Source organism: Pygocentrus nattereri, chromosome 24 (assembly GCF_015220715.1).
Source record: "Pygocentrus nattereri isolate fPygNat1 chromosome 24, fPygNat1.pri, whole genome shotgun sequence".
Taxonomy (NCBI): domain Eukaryota; kingdom Metazoa; phylum Chordata; class Actinopteri; order Characiformes; family Serrasalmidae; genus Pygocentrus; species Pygocentrus nattereri.
The window spans coordinates 23,760,934-23,774,617 of NC_051234.1; the positions used below are offsets into that span (position 1 = coordinate 23,760,934).

At 43.3% G+C, this 13,684-nt stretch overlaps 1 protein-coding gene across 2 annotated transcripts; it reads left to right on the forward strand.

Annotated features, from left to right (window-relative positions):
• Positions 1 to 45: 45 nt before the first annotated feature.
• On the forward strand, positions 46 to 13,452 carry LOC108438994. Of its 2 annotated transcripts, none has more exons than XM_017717161.2 (10): positions 46 to 273; positions 373 to 468; positions 1,322 to 1,385; positions 1,731 to 2,030; positions 2,883 to 2,903; positions 2,992 to 3,243; positions 5,823 to 5,939; positions 6,101 to 6,337; positions 8,542 to 8,802; positions 11,328 to 13,452. In XM_017717161.2, exons 3-10 carry the CDS (start codon positions 1,352 to 1,354, stop codon positions 12,428 to 12,430), a joined length of 2,325 nt encoding a protein of 774 aa, XP_017572650.1. In that variant the 5' UTR covers positions 46 to 273; positions 373 to 468; positions 1,322 to 1,351; the 3' UTR covers positions 12,431 to 13,452. The 2 variants fall into 2 exon arrangements, with proteins under 2 accessions (XP_017572650.1, XP_037389764.1); XM_037533867.1 differs by having other exon boundaries at positions 46 to 264.
• Positions 13,453 to 13,684: the final 232 nt, after the last annotated feature.

Here is a 13,684-nt window from a genome sequence, read left to right on the forward strand (position 1 = left end):
GCACGCAGTGCACTCTGGGAAATGTAGTCTATTGTTATAGTAGTGACCAACACTGAAAACTGGGTCTGATTGCGTTGGTTGTGTTAAAGAGGTGTAAATGTGGTTCAGTCGGTTTAGTAGTTAGTTAACTGTCCTGTCAGAAACAGGGGCTACAGTTCTGTAATTCTGTTTAGACGTGGTCAAGCTTCGTCGCCTTGCGTTTGGGATTTTCCTTTCAGGTTACAACTTCAAGGAAGTAGACGCTGAAAGTCCGTTCATGGAAAAGTAAGCTAAGTAAGTTACAGGTAGACGTTTCATATAACGTAACGTTAGTAATATCTTGTGATAGTTGTATAGCCATGTTTGTGAACTTATTGTGGTCTTTTCTTTCAGCGGTGTTTTGTACGTTGTAGTTTCAAGTGAGCCTCGCTTTTCACGCTTTCTTCATGTTTTCCAGTCGTGGGTGGAGCAGACTAAAGCCATACATAAGTGAGTGTTGCTTCTTCAGTGAAATAATGACTTAAGTAAACGTAAAATAACCTTTTAAAAACAGCAGAAGCAGAAATATTACTCAGCTCCATTTACCATATATGTGCTCTCTATTAGCGCCCTTTAACCCTGTTCCTCAATGATCAGGACCACCACAGAGCGGGTATTCTTTGGGTGGTGGATCGTTCTCAGCCCTGCAGGAACACTGACATGGTGGTGGCATATTTGTGTGCGCTGCGCTGCGCTGGTCTGAGTGGACCAGACACAGCAGTGTTGCTGGAGTTTTTAAACACCTCAATGTCTCGACTGAGAATAGTCCACCAACCAAAAACATCCAGCCAACAACATTCCGTGGGCACTGTGTTTCCTGTGACTGCTGATGAAGGACTGGAGGATGACCAACACAAACTGTGCAGCAGCAGATGAGCTATCGTCTCTGACTTTACATCTACAAGGTGAACCAACAAGGTAGGAGTGTCTAATATAGTGGACACTGAGTGGACACAGTGTTTAAAAGCTGTTTTAAAAAATGTCTGATCCACTTGTACCAGTGCAACACACACTAACAGACCACCGCCATGTCAGTGTCACTGCAGTGCAACAAATGATCTACCACCCAAATAATATCTGCTCTGTGGTGGTCCTGTGACCACTGAAGAACATGGTATAAGGGGGCTAACAAAGTATGCAGAGAAACAGATGGACTACAGTTTGTAATTGAAGACCTACAAAGTGCTCCTGTATGGTAAGCGGAGCTGATAAAATGGATAATGAATGTAAATACTATCCACCTCCATCTTTAGTATTGCCCTTGAAATAATGAACAAGCCATACATTTGGTATTCCTTTGAAGCTGAGCTGCAGATGTCCACAAGGTCCAGCGATGGCATCCTCAACACAGATGTCTCATGATTTCGGTGGGTGCACTTGTGGTCAATTCAGAGCAGATATGAACAATTGCTTATTATTTTTATACTTCTGGTATTTCTGATGTTTCAATCTGCGAAAGGCCAGTGTGCCTGCAGGATTTCATTCCAACCAAGCAGGAGCACATTGATTAATGATTAATGATTAATTGTTTGAAGATGGAGACCAGCTGATTAAGCAAGAAGAATCAGGTGAGCTTCTGCTTGTTTGGAATGAAAACCTGAAGCCACATCAGCCTTTCATGGATAAGACTGATGTATAATGTGAGGTAAGCACCCAACCAGCTTCCATTGACTGGTCATACTTGTTTCTTTTGACACTTGCTTGATATCCAGCACCAGGGACAGACGTAAGGGAGACAGTGAAGGCTCGTCTGTTGGCATCGCAGAAGCTCCTGGTAGTATCTTTATACAATGTGGCCCCACTCCTGGACTGTGTCCTGGCTGCTAGTCTTCTGTCTCAGGATAACTACCATGAGATAAAAGCTGAAAAGACCCCGCAAAACCGTGCCCGCAAACTGCTCGAGATTGTCCAGGCTCAAATGGACGAAAGTGAGGCCACTCGCTTTCTGGAGTGTCTGAGAGAATGCAAGCAGCACTACCCACGTCTGCGCACCTGGCTGTCTGCTGAAACAGGTACTGTATGATGGATTTCAATATTCCCATGTATTGGTGGTCAATATGGCAAGCATAAAACATCACGTATTCATGTAGGATATGTATCCTAGTATTTAGTTTTCAAGCAAAATAGTAGTGCTACATTTAAGATTAAGTGACCCTTATTAGTCCCACAACGGGGAAATTTCACCTCCACATTTAACCCATCTGTGAAGTGAAACACCACATGCGCTCTAGTGAGCACACACACACTAGGGGGCAGTGAGCACAGGGAGGAGTTGGGGGTTAGGTGTCGTCCTCAAGGACACCTCAGTCATGGGCTGTGGGGATGACTGTCCCCACAAAGATGTGGTTATTGTAAGAAAGGCTATTGGTACAATGATCATCATCACAAATACTGTGAAAATAAACTAAGAAAAATAAAACAGTTGGTGAAAATACGGTAATAAAACAGATACTGGCATAATGAGGTGGCCTTCAATCAGTTACTTATTATTATGCAGTTTGTACGGTTAATATACACCGGTTATTGTCTTTTTTGTAATGCATGAAGTCATCTAGCATTCTGGAAGTGCTGATCAATAATCCTTTACTTAGAAAAGCACAGTCCAGTGCACTACATTCAGCATTCAAGCCTCAAGCCAAAGCAGTCACAATATTGGTCACAATCATACAAATCAGAATTAGATACTTTGGCCAAATAGCCACATGCTAACATGCTTGTCACAATACAACTATAGAATATGACACATTGTAGTGTTACAACCCTAGTAATTGAATCACAATAACAACATATCGTCATATGTTCCTACCTCTGTGTTCTAAGCCAACCATTTTATCCACTAACAGTGTTTTTCCATTATTTCACAGAGATCCCAAGTGGACCTACAGGTTTGTCTCTCTATATCAGGAGTTTTTACATTGGAAAAGTGCTTGTTTGGTTGAACTTCTCATTGTCAGCATTTCTCCCTACTTTCAGAGCGGCAGTTACAGGCCCACTTTTATTCTCTGTGTGGCCGTATGAGCTCCTCTGTGCTGCCCATCTCTCTGGCTCTCTTCTCCAGCAGCACCTTGACCCAGTTTGACCTTGAGCGGATCCAGGCAGCACCCACCCCCACCCAGCAGACCCAAACCCTGCTGTCCATCTGCCTGTCTAAAGGAGAGAACGCATGCAAAAGCTTCTATGAGGCTCTTTACAGTGAAGACCAGCAGTTAGCTGAGGATATGAATGGTAAGAACTACTATGCTGTTACTTCAACCTTCAACTAAGGGCTGAACAATTTCCAGAAAATATCTTCTTCCGGTTTGGTGACCTCAGGGTCACATCACTGCTGTTTGCAGATGATGTGGTCCTATTGGGGACATCAGGCCGCGAACTTCAGCTTTCGCTGGATCGGTTTGCAGCCGAGTGTGAAGCAGCCGGGATGAGAATCAGTACCTCTAAAACCCGAGACCATGGTTCTCACGCGGAAAAGGGTGGAGAGCCCTCTCTGGGTCGGGGATAGGCTCTTGCCTCAAGTGGAGGAGTTTAAGTATCTCGGGGTCTTGTTCACGAGTGATGGTACAAGGGAGCGGGAGATTGACAGGCGGATTGGTGCTGGGTCAGCAGTGATGCGGGCTCTTTACCAGTCTGTTGTGGTAAAGAAAGAGCTGAGCCATAAGGCAAGGCTCTCGATTTACCGGTCGATCTACGTTCCCACCCTCACCTATGGTCATGAACTTTGGTTAACGACCGAAAGAATAAGATCGCGAATACAAGCGGCCGAAATGAGTTTCCTCCGCAGGGTGTCTGGACTCTCCCTTAGAGATAGGGTGAGAAGTTCGGTCATCCGGGAGGGACTCGGAGTAGAGCCGCTGCTTCTTCACGTCGAGAGGAGCCAGCTGAGGTGGTTCGGGCATCTGGTTAGGATGCCTCCTGGACGCCTCCCTCGGGAGGTGTCACAGGCAAGTCCACCTGGGAGGAGACCCCGGGGAAGACCCAGGACACGCTGGTGTGACTACATCGCCCAGCTGGCCTGGGAGCGCCTTGGAATCCCCCTTGGAGAGCTAGTGGATGGATGGATGGATGGATCTTCTTGTGATTTTTCTGACTAATATTGCTATTGCGATATACATGTGATCATTTTATATAAATGAAGCCATAAGCCTTTGTCCCTCAAAAAGACCAGAACAATATTTTTTTTGGAATTGAGGCTTTGGTTAAACATTTGAACACTGAATTAGATCACATTTTCCATTGTTAACACAGTGTTGAATGAAGTAGGATATAATTAAAATTTCAGCTCTTGCAAATTGCTGCTTTGATGTAAACACAATGAATCATTCCATGGGCATGACTTATGTTTACATTGGTTTATTATAATAAATAGAAATAAGTACTGGTCATCACTTCCATCGAATCCAGCATGGTTTGGAGATTTCCCTGCTCTGAGACAACTACTAAATATGGTTGCTAACTGACCTCAATGCACCTTAAAGGGGAATTTCCCAGATTTTTAAAAAATAAATATAAAAATAGTAATTCAGAGTAGTTTGATGCAAAGTGTCATTCTACTGAAATGGTAGCAGCCATCCCAAATGTAATGCCTTTAAAAGAAAGCGTTGTATGAATTCATTATAAATAAGTATGTAGGGTGTTGTAAGGCAAAAAAGAAATAGTGGTAAATCTGTTTCACTGAAAAATTTTATATATATATATATATATATATATATATATATATATATATATATATATATATATATATATATATATAAAAATATAATATTTTTATATATATATATAAATATATATATATATAATTTTTTTTTTTTTTACACACACACACACTATAATACCAATACTAACATTACATATAAAAGACGTAGGTTTATTGGTCATTTGGATAGCAGTTCTATAGTAAAAGTATCATATCACCATAGTTTGACACAGACAAACTGCTCCAATCGTGCCACATTGTAAAACTCATTGTAAAATTCAATCAAATTTAACAGGACTAATAATTCTCTCTATGTAATGATACATGCCATATTTTCAATATAGCTTAAGTACAAATGATGTCCATGTTTTGCATAGCAAGAAAATGTACTGCTGATCTAAAGTACAATATCAATATTTATCAAAATAACATATTGTCATATTTGATAAAATATTGTCATATTGCCCACCTCTACCTGGTTCCTATCACCAGCTTTGTAAAGAAATCCGAATTGGTATGTTTCTCTATGAACCGTGTCACATTACACCACTTAGAATTACTGTTTACATATCAATGTCTGAATTATGGCAGAAACTGAAAACTGTGACACTTGAATACACTTGAAAAATTAAGGTCATTGTGCATTTCTAAAGTACAAATGACCAGTTACAGCAGCAGAAGATCAAATACAGCCAGCTCACCATCATGCATTCCTACCTCTATTACAATATGAATCATAATTTAAAGATCATAAATTTGTGATATACTTCCATTCCCTTCCTTTTCCCAAGGTTAGGATTGAACACGTACCTACAGCCAAGTCAGGACTTTCTTTCACCGCTCTTATTTTTACCTTTTATCTACAAATGTTTAACTTTATAGTAGAAGGAAAAAATATAATTTTTTGATGTATTTTAATGTACTGAATTTTAATTGAATTTTTCTGATCATTTACACTGGTCCATGCACATGGAATACACTTACTGTATAAAGGGCTTCCATTTTCAAGTAGCGTAAAAAAAGAAAAACAGACTTGGGGGCCAGGGGAAGGATTTAGACACAAGGTTTCTGTATGCCAGTGACATCAGATGTATTTAGCATTGTGTTTTATCAGTTACTAGTTTGGAGAAGGATCTACCAAGTCTGTCGCTTAACTGCGATTCTGAGTCCAGCAGTGTTGCCATAGCAGTGGAGGAGACCAGAGACACAGCAAGACACCTGCCTTACTCAGGTAACTCCATCTGGACTCATCAGCATCTACTGGTGACTTCAGAGATCAGTACTACTCCAGTAATAATCAGGCTATTGGTGTGCTTTCAGTTCGTCATTGTGATTTTGCTGGATGATGAAGCCTCATGCTGGATTGGTAATGGTTTTCACTGCTGTTCTCAGGAGTACTGCAGCAGGTCAAGGCTCAGCTGGGAGAAGCTGTGGGAGATGAAGCCAGACTAAACGTGTGTGAGCTTGGGGTGGCAGTGGGGCTGCCACGCTGGACGGTCAGAGAGTGTCTTCTGGAGGGAGTCAGCATAGAGGATGCTTCTCAGCTGGAGGCTGTGGTGTCCCTCTTCATGGACAAGACCCAGGAGGCTGATCGGCTCATGAGCAGAGTAGCAGAACTGGGCATTCAAAGTAGGTGGACATCCTCAGTACTATGAGTCAGTTTTCCAGACCCTAAAGCTGATCCCTAGACTAAATAAGGATTTGCAATGTTTAGAATCACCATGTGACTTGCAGTTTAGCAAATTTGGACTGAGCTAAAGGCCAAAATATAGCCAATGATTCATCTGCTGCGAACATGCCCACTCACTTTTTGTAGATGGCTTGCTAATGCAGACCAAAGCCAGTTAACTAACTTTACTGTTAGGAAGCTGAAAATCCTGTCTGTATGCATCAGCCTCTTCCTCATTTACATTTATGGAATTTGGCTGACACTCTTATCCAGAGCAACTTACAATTTGATCATTTTACATAGGTAGGCCAAGGCGGTGTTAGGAGTCTTGCCCAAGGACTCTTATTGGTATAGTGTAGGGTGTTTGCCCTGGTGGGGATTGAACCCCAGTCTACAGTGTAGAAGGCAGAGGTGTTAACCACTACACTATCCCAACCACCATCAGTGGCTACACTACCAGTCTGGACTTCTTTATCGCAGCAATGCATGCTGGATATTATAGTATGAAAACATTGGTGAACAAAATCACAATAAGGATACAAAACAGTGAATTCTGTCAAACCAATAAGGCTGAAGGATACAGTGCTGTGAAAAAGTATTTGCCCCTTCCCAGTTTCTTCTATTTTTGTCACACTTGAATGTTTCAGATCATCAAACTGATTTAAATATTAGACAAAGATAATAAGTAAATACAAAATGCCTGTTTTCAAATGCTACTTAAAGAAAAATGTTGTTCAGCCCTACCTGGCCTTACGTGTAATTGCTCCCTTAGCTACTAAATCAACCAGTTAACTAAACTCGTAATATTTACTGGGTTCAATTTCACTGGTCACACCCAGACATGATTACTGACAGACCCATTGAATCTAAACATCACTTAAATAGAACCTGTCTGGAGCACAGTTTGCTGTGTGGAGCCAGCAAAAAGGTCTCAAAAAGCAGCCCATGATGAGGTTCAGATTGATCTAAAAAGATTCAGATACAGATGTGAAACAAAGTCACTGAAATCTCCCAGTCTGGAAAGGGTTACAAAGTCATTGCTGAGGCTCTGAGATTCCAGGTGAACCACAGTGAGAGCCATTATCCACAAATGGAGAAAACCTGGAAGAGTGGTGAACCTTCCCGGAGTGGCCAGCTTACCAAAATTTCACCAAGAGCGCATCAATGACTCATCCAGGTCACAAAAACAATCAAATGAATCTAAAGAACTACAAGCGGCACTCGCTTCAGTTAAGGTCAGTGTACACAATTTCACAATTAAAAAGACACCTGGCAAAAATGGCATCCATGGGAGGGCTGCAAGGCGCAAACCACTGCTGACCAAAAAGAACACAGAGGCTTATCTTGCTTTTGCCAGAAACATCTTGATGACTCCAAAGACTTTTGGGATAATATTCTGTGGACTGATGAGTCAAAGGTAGAACTTTTTCGAAGACGTGGCCCCCGTTACATCTGGCGTAAAGCTAATGCAGCATTTCACCATAAGTACATTATACCAACAGTCAAACGTGGTGGTAGTGTGATGGTCTGTGGCTGCTTTGCTTCTGCAGGATCTGAATTCTGTTCTCTATCAGAAAATCCTAAAGGAGAATGTCCGCCTGTCAGCTTGTGGCCTAAAGTTCAAGAGCAGCTGGGATATGCAGCAGGACAGAGATCTGAAACACACTAACAAGTCCGCCTCTGAATGGCTCAAAACAAACAAAAGGAAGGTTTTGAAGTGGCTGAGTCAAAGTCTTGAATTGAATCCCATTGAGATACTGTGGCAAGACTTTAAACAGGCAGTTCATGTTTACAAACCTTTCAAAGTAGCCAAATTAAAACAATTCTGCAAAGAAGAGTGGGCCGAAATTCCTCCAGAGTGATATGAAAACTCATCACAAGTTACTGAGAATGTTTGATCGCAGTTTTTACTGTCAATGGTGGAAAAACCAGTTATTAGGTTTAGGGGCATATAAATTTTTATCTTCTTACGATCAGGTTCACATCACCTCTTATGCTAATGAACGTTGAACCTTTTGTGTGTTTTTATTCGTGACAATATGAAATACTTTTCTTGTGATTATAATCAAAGAGAATTTGTTTAAAATGCACTTATTTCAGTTGCAAAAATGGTTTGCACTGCTGTAATAGTGGCACACTGCATCACGTTTATGATGATCTGCAGGGCTGCAGCTCTCTGAGAGGGGCTGCTTGTCCCTGAAGTTGCTCCAGGAGGCTGAAGCTGTCCTCCGCAGTGGCAGCCACAGCCACCCACACACCTGGGACCACTTGCATGATCAAGAGCACCTGCATGGCCCAGACCAGCTGCATGTCGGGGACTGTGGCGAGCAGTGCAGGGTGTGGGCCATCTTCAGCTTTCTACTGTGGGACTGCCTGGCCGAGGCTCTGGAGGAACCAGAGATGAAGCCCAATAGCTGGAGTAAAGGTGGGTGATACAGCAAAAAAAATTACAATACTTGATGATACTTGAAGACAGTAGCAAAATATGTAAATGGTACAATTAAAATATCTGACAATTTCAGTATTTAGAACAGTATACATATATTTTCAAATAAAACCAGTTAAAGCCGAGTGGACGGGTCTGGGTTTGGCAAATGCCAGGATAATATTACCTGCCTGACTGCATTGTGCCAAGTGTAAAGTATGGTGGAGGAGAGATAATGCTATGGGGTTGTTTTTCAGGGGTTGAGCTAGAGCCATTAGTTCCAGTGAAGGGAAGTCTTAATGCTTCAGTACACCAAGACATTTTGGACAATTGTATACTTCCAACTTTGTGGGAACAGTTTGGGAAAGATCCTTTTCCATTCAAGGTCCATAAAGGCACGTCTGGGTGAGTTTGGTGTGGAAGAACTTGACGGGGCCGCACAGAACCCTGACCTCAACCCCAAACACATTTGGGAAGAAATAGAACAGAGATTGTGAGCAAGACCTTCTCTTCCAAGATCGGTATCTGGCCTCACAAATGCTCTTCTGGATGAATTCATACAGACACACTCCAAAATCTTGTAGAAAGCTTCCCAGAAGCTTTTTTGCATCTCCTAGCTGCAAAAAGGGGGACCAACTCCATATTAATGCATATGGATTTAGAATGGGATGTTATGAAAGATCCTGTGGGTGTAATGAGTAGGTGTTCCCAAGACTTTTGTCTTTTGCGGCAAAACAGTGGTACAGTTGTACAAACAATAAAATTGGTTAAAAAATTTATTAATAAAATAAAGCCATACTGGGCAACATCCAACCAGTTACTATGGAGTTTAAAGCACTTATTATTTAGATGATCTCCATAATTAGTCTAAAACTCAATCTATGCAGAACTACTAAGAGTAACCACAATATACACTACTCAAATAACACATCCTAGATCTGAATGAATTAAACACTCATTGAATACTTTGTTCTGTACAAAGTTGAATGTGCTGACAACAAAATCACACAAAAATCATCAATAGAAATCAAATTTATTAACCAATGGAGGCCTGGATTTGGAGTCACACACAAAATTAAAGTGGAAAAACACACTACAGGCTGATCCAACTTTGATGTAATGTCCTTAAAACAAGTCAAAATGAGGCTCAGTATTGTGTGTGGCCTCCACGTGCCTGCATGACCTCCCTACAACGCCTGGGCATGCTCCTGATGAGGTGGCAGATGGTCTCCTGAGGGATCTCCTCCCAGACCTGGACTAAAGCATCCACCAACTCTTGGACAGTCTGTGGTGCAACCGCCAACTCCTGGACAGTCTGTTGGTGGATGGAGCGAGACATGATGTCCCAGATGTGCTCAATCGGATTCAGGTCTGGGGAACGGGCGGGCCAGTCCATAGCTTCAATGCCTTCATCTTCCAGGAACTGCTGACACACTCCAGCCACATGAGGTCTAGCATTGTCCTGCATTAGGAGGAACCCAGGGCCAACCGCACCAGCATATGGTCTCACAAGGGGTCTGAGGAGCTCATCTCGGTACCTAATGGCAGTCAGGCTACCTCTGGCGAGCACATGGATGAAGAAATGCCACCCCACACCATTACTGACCCACTGCCAAACCGGTCATGCTGAAGGATGTTGCAGGCAGCAGATCGCACTCCACTGCGTCTCCGGACTCTGTCACGTCAGTCACATGTGCTCAGTGTGAACCTGCTTTCATCTGTGAAGAGCACAGGGCGCCAGTGGCGAATTTGCCAATCCTGGTGTTCTCTGGCAAATGCCAAGCGTCCTGCACGGTGATGGGCTGTGAGCACAACCCTCATCTGTGGACGTCGGGCCCTCATACCATCCTCATAGAGTCGGTTTCTAACTGTTTGTGCAGACACATGCACATTTGTGGCCTGCTGGAGGTCATTTTGCAGGGCTCTGGCAGTGCTCCTCCTGTTCCACCTTGCACAAAGGCGGAGGTAGCGGTCCTGCTGCTGGGTTATTGCCCTCCTACGGCCTCTTCCACGTCTCCTGGTATACTGGCCTGTCTCCTGGTAGCGCCTCCAGCCTCTGGACACTACGCTGACAGACACAGCAAACCTTCTTGCCACAGCTCGCATTGATGTGCCATCCTGGATGAGCTACACTACCTGAGCCACTTGTGTGGATTGTAGAGTCCGTCTCATGCTACCACGAGTGTGAAAGCACCACCAACATTCAAAAGTGACCAAAACATCAGCCAGAAAGCATAGGTACTGAGAAGTGGTCTGTGGTCCCCACCTGCAGAACCACTCCTTTATTGAGTGTGTCTTGCTAATTGCCAATAATTTCCACCTGTTTTCTATTCCATTTGCACAACAGCTGTGAAATTGATTGTCAGTGTTGCTTCCTAAGTGGACAGTTTGATTTCAGAGAAGTTTGATTTACTTGGAGTTATATTGTGTTGTTATTTCTTTGAGCAGTGTACTTAGTAAAGTTGACTGTGATTTACCATGATGATGTAAAGATTACACTGCCCATTTCTTTTGCATTTCTCTAGGAGGAAGCCTAGCTGGAGTGCTGCAGCATCTCCAGGGCTGCGAGAGGGTGGAGGCTGTTCTACTGAAGGAGCTAGAGCAGTGCTGGGAGGAGGGAGGAGGTGAGAACCTACTGCAAAGCATCAGGCTTCTGGCTCAGATTTTGAGGGACTTGCACCCTCTTCAGAACTACCTAAAACTTTCCGGACCTGTGGATGGACTGTACACCTGTAGACTAAGCAGGATCCACAGGGTCACCTCTTTCCAGGGCATTTCTGCCAGAGTCATCCGGAAAGCCCTGAACAGTGTCATTCCTGCCTCAGTGCACCAAGATTTGATGCCACGAGCGCAACAATACAGGGATGTGTGTCTTAAGGTTGCACGATTGCTGCATACAGTACAGCCAGAAAGGGGCATTAGTGACTTCACAGATGCTCCCATTGCTGAAGTCACCCAGCACATTTGCCTTGTGCTTTCAAGGCCAGCTTTTAACTCTCAAGCCTTTGACGCTGGAATTCGGCACCGCTTACTGGCTCTCATAGAATTTAATCCTGCACAACTGGGCCTTGGCCCCCTGATGCAGCTGCACCAGGAGACCCTGTCTGACCTTCTCCACTACCTTCAGCCAGGAGAGCACCACAGCTTCTGGTTTGACGTACAATCCGTTCGAGTGCTCGGGCAGCCGCGGCTGCTTTCAGTCAGCAGCACCAGGGGGCTGGTTGCCATTGACAATGGGGTGGAGGAGAACTTTCGTTTCATAACGTCTGAGGCAACTTCCTTCCTGGTGCGGCTCCGCTGCCTTGGCTACGAGGAGGCCAAAGGACACTTCTTGGTTAGCGAGCCACACTGCTTCTCCGCCTCACAGCTGGGGGAGGAAAGCCAATGTGCCATTCGCTGGCTAGGGGGGCAGATTTTGGCAGAGAAAGAAAATAAAATGTGGATGAGAGAAGGAGGAAGTGGATGGAGGGAGGAACTGCAGACTGTGGCACAGAGACATTCTGTCCAGCTCTTTGACGAGGGCTGCCTCTTCAAGGTCACAACCTTTGAGATAGAGTGTGAGGTCAAGTTCATCTACAGGTGTGGGAGGCTGTGGGCTAAAGCACAGAAAGGCTGTGAGGTGCTTTGAGACAGCACTTTACGACTGTAGGATTAGGGTTAAAAAGTAAAAATGCTGAGAATTTTGCCCAAAGAAGTTACACAGTGTACACAGTTTAAAAACTGAATAAGTCTACCACTAGGTGTTAACATGTAATAGACCTAGAGAACAGCTAAAAATTAGCTGGTTTTAGTGGTGGTTGGAAAGGTTTATCACATTTATAACAAAAATGTATGTTAGTCAAAATGTCATACATATTCTAATTTTCAGTTTCACCTTAATTGGAGCAGCAGTTATATTCTGGCACCGTACAGGCACCTGCACTATTTAAGGCGGAACAGGAAATTTTAATAAGAGACCAACTATGACGAACTCAGAGGAGCACATGCCAACCTGTCCCCAATTTGAAACTTAGTCACTTTTTCCCCCAAAGATTTTTTAAGGTCATCTGTCTCATAAAAGCAAACCATACATATGTGCGTCCAGCCCCTAGATTCTAGTGGAATTTGGAAGAATGAACCGGTATACTGCCCACTACTAGCTGTTTCTTTTGCTCTTCTGTACAAAAAGCCCCAGCAGCTCACTGTAGACCAAACACTGTAACTCTAATGTCCAACTAAAAGGACACTTCAGTTTCAGTCCCCCCCCATTAGCTTGTAGTTAAGTTAAGTTTTCATCCAAAAGCAACATCTGAATGCAAAATAAATATAATTTATGCAATTAAATAAAAAAGGCAAATAATCATGTCCATTTAGGACAGGCAAAAACTAAACAGTGGCCAGTTTGAGCTGAAAAGGGTAAAGCTAAAAGCTGGAGCCATTTGAAATGCAGACAACTGTGGTGCAGGCCATAATGGGGAAATATGCAAAAACATTCCTCCAAACATTTTTGTTGTATGAATTGTGTTAACATCACTTTTACAGTTACATGAAATAGTACACAACACACTATACTGCCAAAAGTATTCGCTCATCTGCCTTCGCACACATGAAATTGAGTGAGATCCCATTCTTAATCCACAGGGTTTCATATAATGTCGGCCCACCCTTTGCAGCTATAACAGCTTATGGGAATTTTTGACCATCCTTCCAGAAGCACATTTGTGAGGTCAGACACTGATGTTGGACGAGAAGGCCTGGCTCGCAGTCTCCGCTCTAATTCATCCCAAAGGTGTTCCATCAGGTTGAAGTCAGGACTCTGTGCAGGCCAGTCAAGTTCTTCCACATTCCATATCGCTCATCCATGTCTTTAAGGACCTTGCACAAAGTTGGGAGCATGAAATTG

Bases quoted from the DNA above. Each gene is read 5' to 3' on its own strand.
- LOC108438994 (XM_017717161.2), top strand. From the start codon at position 1,352: ATGGCATCCTCAACACAGATGTCTCATGATTTCG. The intron at 1,386-1,730 runs GTGGGTGCACTT...CTTGATATCCAG, and splicing joins ACAGATGTCTCATGATTTCG to CACCAGGGACAGACGTAAGG. The intron at 2,904-2,991 runs GTTTGTCTCTCT...CCCTACTTTCAG, and splicing joins GATCCCAAGTGGACCTACAG to AGCGGCAGTTACAGGCCCAC.